This window comes from Chrysemys picta, chromosome 2 (genome assembly GCF_011386835.1).
Source record: "Chrysemys picta bellii isolate R12L10 chromosome 2, ASM1138683v2, whole genome shotgun sequence".
Classification (NCBI taxonomy): Eukaryota; Metazoa; Chordata; order Testudines; family Emydidae; genus Chrysemys; species Chrysemys picta.
The window spans coordinates 116,954,162-116,967,133 of NC_088792.1; the positions used below are offsets into that span (position 1 = coordinate 116,954,162).

Here is a 12,972-nt window from a genome sequence, read left to right on the forward strand (position 1 = left end):
AAAGAAGGAAAATATTTATTTACAGAGTGATGAATGGGGAAAAACAAGAGGGGTAGAAGATAGGGAGAGAGGAAGAACAGGGTTACATCCAACATGAGGACCCACAGGGGCCAAGCCCTGTGTCTAGACTCAGAGTACAGGAATCCTGGGCAGAGTTCCAGTCAGGCAGTGAGTCTTGGGTGCTCCTGGTTGTCTTCAGTGCCAGTAAACTTTCCCCAACACACCCTTCCAGTGCCCCCTTCTGCCCCACTCTGCAAACCCAGAGCAACAGCCTCCCTCCTTATTTCCAATGCAAAGTCACATGCCCACAGCCCCATACAGCTCTGGGTGACAGTAATACTGGGTCTGGCTCTGGTTTGTGCTTCTCAGGGGATTCCTCCCTGACATGGTGCTCCTCCTGGCTCCTGTCCTGGGGTGTCCCCAGTCAGCCACTCTGTCCCTCCCAGGCTTCAGACCAGTTCTCGAGTGCTTCACGACATGAAAGCCTGTTCACTGTAGGCCCTCACTCTCCTGCTCTCCCCTCCCCTCAGAACAACCAGTGCTTCCTCTCCCTCAGGATGAGGTTTTAAAGGGGTCATGCTCTCCAGGGGCGGCTCCAGGCACCAGTGCAGCAAGCATGTGCCTGGGGCGGCAAGCCGCGGGGGGCGGGGGCTGCCAGTCGCTGTGAGGGCGGCAGTCAGGCAGGGCCTTCAGTGGCCTGCAGGAGGTCTGCCAGTCCCATGGTTTCAGCGGCGGGTACGCCGAAGCCGCGGGACCGGCAGATCACCCGCAGAAACGCTGCCGAATCTGCGTGACCGCGGACTGCCCGCAGGCATGCCACTGAAGGCTGCCTGACTGCCGTGCTTGGGGCAGCAAAAAACAGAGCTACCCCTGATGCTCTCTAACCCCCAACATTAGCATACAGCACTAAACCCTTTTATTTTTTCTTGATTGCATATCTCTCTCTCTTTTGCTTAGACAAAATTTGATCTTGCTGTTTTAAAAATATTCCATAAGTGCATTTATAGGGAATTCTATTTTCTGTCTGTAATTATTTATGTCACATTAAAGCAACAGAGACAAAACTCAACAGATGGAACTTTTTTCCTCATTTTTGGGTCAACATTTATACTGAGTAAAGGGATTAGCAGCTGGAGAAATGAAATCTTCTCCTTATTCAGATGTAATTGCTTGTGGCAATTCAGTGCAAGCTTCCCTTGCAGTGCCTCTATAGCTATCAATAAGAATCAGAGTTAATGCAATCCTTTTGAGCTCTGCTCTGGACTGAATTTCTTCTATTTGGGCCCAAATCTGCACTCAAGTTGGTCAGCAAGTGACATGATTGCTGTGAGATGTGGGCCATGTACTGTTCACTGCAGAGTGAAGCCTAAAGATCTTTTCCACAATTTTTCAAAGCATTGTAAAAGATTTAGTCATGCAACATTCATTCATTTCATTGGCTTTATGAGGAACTGTGTGGCTAAAAGTGTACTTGTGCCTAGCACTATGGACAGGGCAAGGCAGGGTAGACTATACAGAGCTGCATAAAGACCACGGTTGAAATGCTCATTGCCACCAATTCACATACACAGTAATAATAATAATAAAACTGATTACACACCTTTCCTACTGCTTCTTTTAGTTCGCAAAACAGTATTTCAGACTTTTATGAAGTTACACATGCCATTCAAGAGAAATGCTTTAGATTTAAAAAAAAAAAAAAAAAAGAGAGAGAGACTTGATTCTGATCTGAGAACCAAATGGTTGTTGTTGATTTATTACAAAAATCAAATCTATCTACCTTTATAATTTATAAATGTTGCAAGATTGCTGATGTACATAAAGTAAAGTAAGTTCAATTTTCATTATATTTCCACAAAGAAAATAGAAACCTTCTCAGATTGCTTAAAGGGGAACACACCCCTACATAAACCCTTAAAAGCAATGATATATCCAGTTAAGATATCCTTCTTTAACATACCTTAACACAACACACATACATATTCACTGCTAAACTCCACCCCACTGTAAATAAGCCACATACACCTCTGGCACGTACAGTAATATAATACACACACAACATTCCTCACAATCACACTGTAACAAACATTTTTACTCCAACCTGGCAACATCAGCATGTCAGTATGCAGGTGAATTGTATGATGAGTTATTCTCCACCATACTAGCTCTGCATCACCTAAGGATTCCTCCTACATTGGAGTCAATTCCCAGATCTACTGGGTTGCCATTTGCTGGCAGAGTAGCTCCAAAGGATTGTAGTGGAACAAAGAATCAAACCCGCAATATTCTGCAATTGTCCAAGCATAGGAAGGAAGCAAGCCAACAGATCCACCACAGGTTTCACAGAAACATATGAACAATATTCCACTATTTGCAATGAAAAGATTGGGTCCAAATTCACTTGGTTAAAATACAGTATGAAAGGAGCCACAACAATTCAGTCCAGTCATTTCCTTGCTATGCTGTGAGGAAGCGGCTGAACAAAATAGTCATACGTGATAATTTCAAGTATTTTTCTATTTTAACCTGGTAGCTCTTCTCAACTGTTTCCTGTATTTCATTAAACAAACAGCTCCAGAGTTCCAGCAACAGTAGCCTTTAATTCCAGATAAGATCCTGGGCCAAATTAAGTCAAGCCACTAACCTTGGGAGAGCTTCTGTATCAGCCTAAACCACTCATGTTATGACCTCTTTTCTGTAGTATACTACTATTTTGAACTTCTTTAGCACCTTTTCATCCATGGATCTTAAAGCACTTTTCCAAAACATTGCTTAACAAGGACTCAGCTCTCCAGGGAGGTAGATAAGAGATCATTTCACCCACCACTAAAACAGGGAGAAGCACAGCAGCTGTTCAAAAGCGTACAGCAATTCTATACAACTATTTAGCACATGGAGCATTGTGAACAACTAAAAATCTAGCAGGAAATCAGTCAGAATGTAATTAACAGAAATGGAATTTGGTCAGGAAAATGGAGTTAACAGCCCTATTATTACAATAAGCACTGTGGGATTTTTAATGGCCACAGTACTGACCTGTTGAAAAATTGGTCAGGATGCAGAAAAGAGAGACAAAAATGATTTGAGGGCTAGAGAAAATGTCTTACAGTGAGAGACTAAGAGCTCAATCTGTATAGTTTATCAAAAAGAAGATCAAGAGGTGACTGACTTGATCATAGTGTATAAGTACCTTCAAGGGAAGAAGTTACTAAGTATAAAGGGCCCTTTAATCTAGTTGAGAAAGGCATAACAAGAACCAATGGCTGGAAGCTGGAGCCAGACAAATTCAAATTAGAAATCAGGCACACATTTTTAATAGTGAGGATGATTCATCATTGGAACAAACTACCAAGGGAAGCAGTGGATTCTTCAGAGCAAGACTGGATGCCTTTGTACATCAGTCAAACACAAGTTATTGGGCTCAAAACTGGGTGAAATGTATTGGCCTGTGATATACAGGAAGTCAGACTATATAATCGAATGGTCCCGTCTGGATTTAAACTCTATGAATGAATGGCCTCATCAGTTTTACCTCTAATCCATAAGAGCAAGCACATCTAGCAGCATACAGTGCAAGCAGTGGTTCAGTACCAAATAAGAATGGGGGGGGGGGGACGACACACATCGCTGAATCATCAGTAGTGCTTTCTGAAACCACCTGTGAGTTTCTTTAAGGTCAGCCATTCAAGTACTGGTGCACCCCAACATTGCTTAACTTGAGAGAGTGGCGGGGGGAATGTCTGCACTGCAAGTGAAGGCATGATCATAGCAGGGGTAAGTATAGCCTGTCAGTTTTAGTCAGGCTAGTGTGGATGACAACAACGTGCAAATGTGTCAGCACAGGCTTCAATACAGGCTAGTAGTGCAAGTACAGCCCTCCAGCAACCATGGGTATGTACTCTGGTTGGTAGCCCATGCCACTGCATGTATGCTGCTATCCTTACCTGTGCTAGCTAAATTAAAGCTAGCATGGCTATGCCTACCTTGGTTACCTGTATAAACAGACGCTAATACAGGCTGCCTGAGGGATTCTGTTCCAGTCCTTTTCTTTTGAGGGAAGTCAGCCGGCTACCTATTGCAGACATTGTCTCTAGTTGGTGCTCCTTTAAGCCCTTTCAAGATAAACAGAGTCCTTAACATTTAACTTCAAAGCCAAAAGCTCTCAGGTCCTTCCAATATAGGGATTCCTTTGTCAGCAGAGTTTGTTAGGACTTGCACTTTCAAAGCACTAACTGGGCTAAATACTCCATTCAATGCTGTACTTTAAATTTGCCTTTAATATCTTATCAGGAATAGGCATGCTGTTTCTATGTGCTTCCCTCAGTGAAACAGGCTGTTACCTTCAGGGGCTCCACTATATGGTCAGTTTTCTTCAAACATCTCTCTAACATGTTCATTTCGTTTGATATCCCCTATATTTAAACTTTGAGACACAGAAGTACACTGAAACAAGTAATATTTGCCAGCAATTAGTTCTGTGAGAGCTGTAGTAGAGCAAGCTTCTCAAAGTTTTTCTTTCTGAGCACCGCCCCCCCCGTGCAACTTGCTATAAAAACTCCAAGGCCCAGCTATGCCACAACTACTGTTTTTCTGCATTTAAAAGCCAGGGCGGGCATTAGGGGGTAGCAAGCAGGGCAATTGCCCAGGGCCCTACACCACAGGAGGCCCCGCGAAGCTAAGTTGCTCAGGCTTTGGCTTCAGCCCCGGGTGATGGGGCTCGTGGCCCCGAGCTGCAGTCCTGCATGGTGGGGCTTTGGCTTTCTGCCCTAGTGAGTCTAACACCAGTCATGCTTGGAGGACCCCCTGAAACCAGCTCACAGCCCCCCCGGGGGGCCCCAAACCCCAGTTGAGAACCACTGGGGAGGACAGTAGCACCGTAGATGCAGGGAAAGCTTCAGCAACTGCATTAACTACATGGACCTTGAAGAAGTCTGGCCTGTCACTCTTGCTCTTTGGCATTATTCCAGCAGCACCAGATAAAGTCCACGTTTAAATGCTTCGAGACCGCACAAACGACATGTACATGCACATACGTGCAAAAAGAATAGCAGAAAAAGAAGGAACAGCAAAGAAACCTAGAAGAGCGGCACAGTTTAGGCTCCCCCTTATTTATCTATCTTTTAAAAATCCAATTGTATACCTGCTGCCTGGTCCAAAGTCCTGAAACAGCTCCTCTTCTTGGTAAAAGCAGATTTAACTGCCCCACCCTCCCTCCTCTCTGTGTCTCATGCACATGTACCACAAGCACAAAGAGGCTGATTTTCCACTTGTTCAGATGAACTCAAAACTTAGGTCTGCTCTACATTTTAAATTTAGGTCAACATAGCTACGTTGATCATGGTGTGTGAAAAATCCGCCCCCCTGAGTGACATAGGTCTGCTGACCTAATCCCCAGTGTAAACAAAACAAGGTCAACAGAAGAATGCTTCCATCGACCTAGCTATTGTTGCTCAGAAAAGTGGTGTTCCTACACCGACAGAAAACCCGTCCATCACTGTATGCTGTTTCTACCCTACAGGGTTACGCCAGCATACCCCTAGGGTATAGTCCCTGGAGAGTAAACATATCCTGAATTACTGCATGCCAAGGAAACAAGGCCAGCACAAAATCGGCCTGAGAGACACTGTATCACTAGTACTGTAGATAAATCCCCTTGGGCAGAAAAAGGCCCTTGCAGCCTGGCAAGACTTGCTAGTACCTGTGCATTCCGATATTCAGCCACACACCGAACCCAGAAAACCAGCAGATCTCATTTCCAGGGACAAAGCAGCTGACAATCCAAAAGCAAAAAAAACCCAAACACAGAGCAGAAATAGAGTACAAGAGAGCAGAGCCATTTGGATTCTAGCACATGTACATCGCCATCGTGAAAACTGTTAAACTCAAGCATTTTAACTGGCTAGAAGAAGCATGTAAGAACCTCTCCTGCCTATATGTACAGCAATGATCTCCATTTTTAATCTGATAAAGTTCCTCCTCAACTCACTGAACTCAATCTACTCCAGCCTTGTGCCCATTTGAGGCCAAAGATAACTTTCATTGCAGAGAAGATGTCTGAGCACATGAGATTTCTAAAACAAACAATAGTAACAGACACTTAACTATAGTAGGTCTTCAACTCAACTAATATTAATCTTTTCTCCACTTTGAAGGCGTTTAAAGCAAGCATTTAAAACACAAGTGTGTGAGAACTGTCTATTCACGACAAGCAAAATTTTAATTGTTTCTCTGACCTGCCAAAATATGACACACATGCCATAATTTATGAGAGTTACAAAGAGAGGCATTTCGAGTGAAAAAAAAAAAAAGACATTTGTTTAATTTCATTGAAATCCACTGCATGAGAAGGTCTTTTCAGAGAGAGAGAGAAAGGAAAAATTAAAAATATTTTGCTAAACACTATTGTCTGTCTTCCTTAAATAGGGTCAGCAGGTATGCATACACAAGTAAGATGGTGAAGTAAGTCATTTGGAGTAAGGAATTTGAAGAACGGCTAGCCAAAAACTCCAAAGGTAATAACAAAATGTTTTTTAAGTACATCAGAAGCAGGAAGCCTGCTAAACAACCAGTGGGGCCCCTTGATGATCGAGATACAAAAGGAGCGCTTAAAGACGATAAAGTCATTGCAGAGAAATTAAATGGATTCTTTGCTTCAGTCTTCATGGCTGAGGATGTTAGGGAGATTCCCAAACCTGAGCTGGCTTTTGTAGGTGACAAATCTGAGGAACTGTCACGGATTGATGTGTCACAAGAGAAGGTTTTGGAATTAATTGATAAACTTAACATTAACAAGTCACCAGGACCAGATGGCATTCACCCAAGAGTTCTGAAAGAACTCAAATGTGAAGTTGCGGAACTGTTAACTAAAGATTTGTAACCTGTCCTTTAAATCGGCTGCTGTACCAATGACTGGAAGTTAGCTAATGTAACGCCAAAATTTAAAAAGGGCTCTAGAGGTGATCCCGGCAATTACAGACCGGTAAGTCTAACATCTGTACCAGGCAAATTAGTCGAAACAATAGTTAAGAATAAAATTGTCCGACACATAGAAAAACAAACTGTTGAGCAATAGTCAACATGGTTTCTGTAAAGGGAAATCGTGTCTTACTAATCTATTAGAATTCTTTGAAGGGTCAACAAACATGTGGACAAGGGGGATCCAGTGGACATAGTGTACTTAGATTTCCAGAAAGCCTTTGACAAGGTCCCTCACCAAAGGCTCTTATGTAAATTAAGCTGCCATGGGATAAAAGGGAAGGTCCTTTCATGGATTGAGAACTGGTTAAAAGACAGGGAACAAAGGGTAGGAATAAATGGTAAATTCTCAGAATGGAGAGGGGTAACCAGTGATGTTCCCCAAGGGTCAGTCCTCGGACCGATCCTATTCAACTTAAACATAAATGAACTGGAGAAAGGGGTAAACAGTGAGGTGTCAAAGTTTGCAGATGATACTAAACTGCTAAAGATAGTTAAGTCCAAAGCAGACTGTGAAGAACTTCAAAAAGATCTCACAAAACTAAGTGATTGGGCAACAAAATGGCAAATGAAATTTAATGTGGATAAATGTAAAGTAACGCACATTGAAAAAATAACCACAACTATACATACAATATGATGGGGGCTACTTTAGCTACAACAAGTCAGGAAAAGGATCTTGGAGTCATTGTGGATAGTTCTCTGAAAATGTCCACGCAGTGTACAGAGGCGGTCAAAAAAGCAAACAGGATGTTAGGAATCATTAAAAAGGGGATAGAGAATAAGACTGAGAATATATTATTGCCCTTATATAAATCGATGGTACGCCCTCATCTCGAATACTGCATACAGATGTGGTCTCCTCATCTCAAAAAAGATATACTGGCACTAGAAAAGGTTCAGAAAAGGGCAACTAAAATGATTAGGGGGTTGGAACGGGTCCCATATGAGGAGAGATTAAAGAGGCTAGGACTCTTCAGCTTGGAAAAGAGGAGACTAAGGGGGGATATGATAGAAGTATATAAAATCATGAGTGATGTGGAGAAAGTGGATAAGGAAAAGTTATTTACTTATTCCCATAATACAAGAGCTAGGGGTCATCAAATAAAATTAATAGGCAGCAGGTTTAAAACAAATAAAAGGAAGTTCTTCTTCACGCAGCGCACAGTCAACTTGTGGAACTCCTTACCTGAGAAGGTTGTGAAGGCTAGGACTATAACAGAGTTTAAAAGAGAACTGGATAAATTCATGGTGGTTAAGTCCATTAATGGCTATTAGCCAGGACGGGTAAGGAATGGTGTCCCTAGCCTCTGTCCGTCAGAGGATGGAGATGGATGGCAGGAGAGAGATCACTTGATCATTGCCTGTTAGGTTCACTCCCTCTGGGGCACCTGGCATTGGCCACTGTCGGTAGACAGGATACTGGGCTAGATGGACCTTTGGTCTGACCCGGTACGGCCTTTCTTATGTTCTTATGTTCTTATCATTATACTGCAGAAAAATCAGACTTGTATGACAAGTAAACTATGTAATGCAAGAGAATGCTTGACTTTCTATGGCGCATTGCTATTTTACCTGGTAAAATTGCATTTAGTTTTTCCTCTCAAAGCCCACATTTCAGTCCAGCTAGTTACCCAAACTGAAACATTAGATGGATTATCCTTTAGTCAGTATATACCTAGACATACAATTAAGTCTGTTAGTCTGTGAACAGATGATACACAACCATCAGATAGGCTTAATGGCCTCTCCTCAAGAGCACTAATTTGTCTTTGTTGTTTTAGTACAAAGTTGAGGGCTCTAACAAAACAATGTTTAGGAAAAGCCACATTGCATTTGGCTATATGTAGTGTAGCTAGAATGTCATAAATAAGAATAGCAGTTTTCAACGCAGTCAATCTGTAGGCTAAAACATGTATTAAAGATATAATTATAAATAACTGCCATACATAAACTTCAATGTATACAGACCTTTTTCCAGTTACAATAATCTTAAATATAATAGTGGGGTGGGGGGAAGATCTACATGATCTGTGAATTGTTCTATGCATGGCTCCATAAAACCTAATGCTATTTTAATACTTAACAGTGGACATTGCACTTAGGCCGTCACAAGTGATACACTGGTTGCAGTCATATGGCTGTGGTCCATAAACAGACACAAAAGAGCTCAGTACAACCATTAGAGAAAAAAAGCTGTAACTAATTTTGAAAGGCATGTAGCTACTGGCAAGAAGAAACAACGATTGCTGAAATGTTAAGAACCAAAATTGAATCTTTTCATATCTGTGCTCTTGTTAACAATCATCGTTTAAGCCTGAGAACACAGCCTACAAAGAAAATTCTTTACACTTCCCCATTTGTTCTCAATTTTTCATTTTAACAGGAAAAAAAAATATCTTTAAATCCCACTAAGATGTGCAAATGTTATAAAGGACAAGCTATCTAAAGACATAAACAGAGCTGTGTGAAAAAATTCTCCCCTGGCAGCAAGATCAGTGAAAATAAAATCATTTTCTGTAATCACATTTAGAAGTTTTCCTGGTTTATGTCAAAATGAAAGGCAAGCCTTTGCACAAACTTCCCCAGTGACATTTTGAAGCGTTCATGGTGAAAAAGCTGGGGTTCCCAGGGAACAATTACAAAATTATGCACTGTAGCAAATTTCTGAACTTAAAAAAAAAATCCATTTTCATACTTGAATATTCAAACACTAATATTTTGCAATACTAATGGGAGAAAAAAAATCCTACTTGCCCAAAGTAGAGCTGCAGCCATGCACAAACCACCCGTTTTACCAGAGGTTGAAGTAGTAATTTCAACTATCAGAGGGGTAGCCGTGTTAGTCTGAATCTGTAAAAAGCAACAGAGGGTCCTGTGGCACCTTTGAGACTAACAGAAGTACTGGGAGCATAAGCTTTCGTGGGTAAGAACCTCACTTCTTGCATCTGAAGAAGTGAGGTTCTTACCCACGAAAGCTTATGCTCCCAGTACTTCTGTTAGTCTCAAAGGTGCCACAGGACCCTCTGTTGCTAATTTCAACTACTTACTTTTATAATTAACTAGCTCTGAAAAAGGTAATTGGCTAATTAAAACATGTGTTTTCTCACTTTTTTCCTTCTTGTATACTGTATTTTGCTTTTCTACCTGCTGTCAGTCTGTTGTCTGTGAGGGTTCTTGTATGCCAGAAGCTAAGATTTTTGGAGGGCTGTTTAGATCTGTTCTATGTAGCTTTATGTGACAAAGCTCTAACTAATACTGGAATGTTTTTAATAATTGGATCCTTCCTACCCACCAAATGCTTTATAAAGTGACTGCCTGGTCTGTATCAAAACACAAAGGGTTTCATAATGAGAGACTTAAGAAGCGCTGGGTAAACAGGAATAGGTAGTTTTACGTTAATAATGTGGAATAAAACTAAAACCTTTACACAATTAATGCAGAGCCAGATATCATCTGAAACATTTGGGTGAACAAGTCCGATGAAGGCAGCACTCTCTTCTGCGTGGAATGAAGGGAGCATTGCTCGACTCAGGCTAAACAGTCACCCATGGAGTGCTACTAACATCAACCATGCAAGAATCCAGCTCTCTCCAGGCCAGGTGCTGTTGCATGTCCTCCAAGCAGGGGAGCGGGAGGAGGAGGAGTCCTACTCAAGGATGCAGCTGCCAACGCTCACGGGCTCCATCCTGCAGTGTTAGACAAGATGCAGCTGGAGCAAGATCCCAGCTGCCTGGCACTGATCTGACGGCCGATCCAGAGAAGGGAAACAGCTTTACACTGCACCTCTCTCCTGCTCCTACCCCAGTGAGAGAGGGAACGTCGCCCAAATAAAGAGGGCAAAAGGCCAGGCCGGGAGGTTGCTAAAGACGAGGTCCCTGCCCGTTTCTCTATCCCCCTCCCCCCCCGGGGGAGATGGTTATATAATGCCGGGAACGTGCAACAAGCGCACCTAGCTGCTCTGGCACAGGCGCCTCGGGCAGGTTGCGCGCAGCGATCGCATCCTGCCGGTTAGCCGGAGCAAAGGCTGCTGCTACCTCGGGCGCAAAGTCCACCACAAACGCCGCTCTCCGGCGCGGTGCCACCCCGGGCCGCTCTTCTAATGCCACGAGAGAAGCGCAGCCAGCCAGTCCCGGAGCCCAGCGGCGGCTCCACGTGCCGCCCTCGCTGCGGCGCGCAAGGGGATGGCGAGGGGCTGCAGCCTGCGCTGCGCAGTCCCGCGGGCACCCCCTGCGCTGTGCCTCAGTGGCACCAGCTGACCCTTGGCCAGCCCCAGGCAGCGCCCTGAGCTCCCGCCTGCCCGCCGCGGGGATGCCTTACGCTGCCCTCGCCCCCTTGACAAGGCGCCCACTTACCCCTCGGCTCTGAGCGGGCGCGGGTCCCCCCAGCCTGGCAGCCACCCGGGAGCCGACGCACGCAGGGAAACCCAGCCACCGCGAGCCGGGCGCCGCCGCTCCGCCCCCGCTGGGCTGGCATTGGTGAGCGGCCCGGCGCCCGCCCCCATAGGCTGTGCGGGGAGGGCCCCGCCCTGGCTCCCGTCGGGTGTGAGGTAATGAATTAGCGCGCCCAGAGCCGCTGCCTTAAATGGCTGGTTGCAAGCCGGAGTGCCCGGCCACCGCGCCTGTTATTTATACCCTCGCGCGCCTCCCCGGCGCTGCCGCTGCGCCCGGGGCCCGGCGGCAGGTGCCCGGGCAGGTAGGGGGCAGGCAGCGAGCAGGAGGCCAATCACAGCGCCGAGGGGCGGCGGCTCTGCTGCGGGAAGGCTGGAGCTCGGATCCTGGCTGCGCTTTGCATCCTGGCCCTCATTGCATCGGCGCCCCCTGGGAACGAGCCTCGCGGCTCCTGCGCCCCCCTCCCCCCGCCCCATCTATCCTTGCAGAGCGGGCCACGTTGCCCTGGGGCCGGCCAATTCTTGGTCCCGCTCTCCCACATTCCACGGCCTCAGTGGACCCTGGTTAGCTGCTGCTCCCAGCGCCTTGGAAATCTGACCCTGGATGCCCCCACTATCCCAGCACCACAAAAACCGGGACCTGGCCTCGGGAGCCTGGCAGAGTTTGGCCACAAATGCAGAAATGGTACCATCAATATCGAGAACAAGTGTTGCTTCTACTGTTCCTCTGAAAAATCACCAGACACACACACACAAAATGTGCTCATTTTGGTACCTGGAAGGTGGGGAAAGGGCTACTCTGGAGTTTGTGTCCTGGGATCACGATTTTTAAGCTTCAGAGTAGCAGCCGTGTTAGTCTGTATCCCCAAAAAGAAGAACAGGAGTACTTGTGGCACCTTAGAGACTAACTAAATTTGATTTTTAAGCTGCAGCAGAAGCAGCTAAACACATTTAAGCAGTGGAAGTTATGAGACTAGGGCCAAAAATTGGCAGGATCCAGGTGCCACATCCTGGATTTTGTGTTACTGCTGTACTGGAATGCAGCAGTGGGTGACTTCACTTGTTTTTTCTTTTTGACAGTACAGTTTAAGGACTTTGGTCCAAAATTTGGCAGGATCCAGGTAGATCTAGCCTGTACCTCTCTTCCTCATATTATGAGCGCAGGAAACCTAGTCTCAGAGGCACTAACTAGGGGTAAGGAGAGGTCATATATCACAGGTGTGCTTAAACAACAAAAAGTTACTCATGGAGGAGCATCCTGGAGCTGGAGCCCTTAAATGCAAAGGCAAGAAAAGGGGCAAGTATAGAGCAAGTCTACATAATAAGGATACTCAGCCATATGGTCCCTATAGTCTATAGAAATGCCATTGAATAGCAGAGAGGCATGATATGGGCTACACATAGCATCCTCGAAATCACCACTTGAAGGAGGTGTTCTCTTAATGCTTAATAAAACCCCAGAAGACTGTGCACTGCTGATCAAAGTTCTCTTCCTTACCAGGCAGGTTGGCTGATAATTTCTTCAAGAATGCATTGTAGTTCCTTTGATAGACGGGTGACCAGACTCTTGGACAGGCAGGAGTTGAAGTAAGGTGGCAGGGGAGATT

At 44.9% G+C, this 12,972-nt stretch overlaps 1 protein-coding gene across 6 annotated transcripts in view; it reads right to left on the minus strand.

The window, feature by feature from the left end:
* Window positions 1-11,590, minus strand: part of TPPP (tubulin polymerization promoting protein) — a 123,629-nt gene extending 112,039 nt beyond the window's left edge. The window contains exons 1-2 of one of the 6 annotated variants that reach the window (XM_042841973.2): window positions 11,331-11,468; window positions 10,542-10,664 (exon numbers count right to left, since the gene is read on the minus strand). Coding sequence is in view for 5 of the 6 variants with exons in the window: in XM_005296518.5 (XP_005296575.2) it covers window positions 11,331-11,479 (149 nt within the window). In the remaining variant the exon portion in view is untranslated. Of the gene's footprint in view, window positions 1-10,405; window positions 10,720-11,330 lie in introns of all 6 variants that reach the window. The other 5 variants (XM_005296517.5, XM_065584060.1, XM_005296518.5 and 2 more) reach the window with 5 other exon arrangements.
* Between the last annotated feature and the right edge of the window lie 1,382 nt (window positions 11,591-12,972).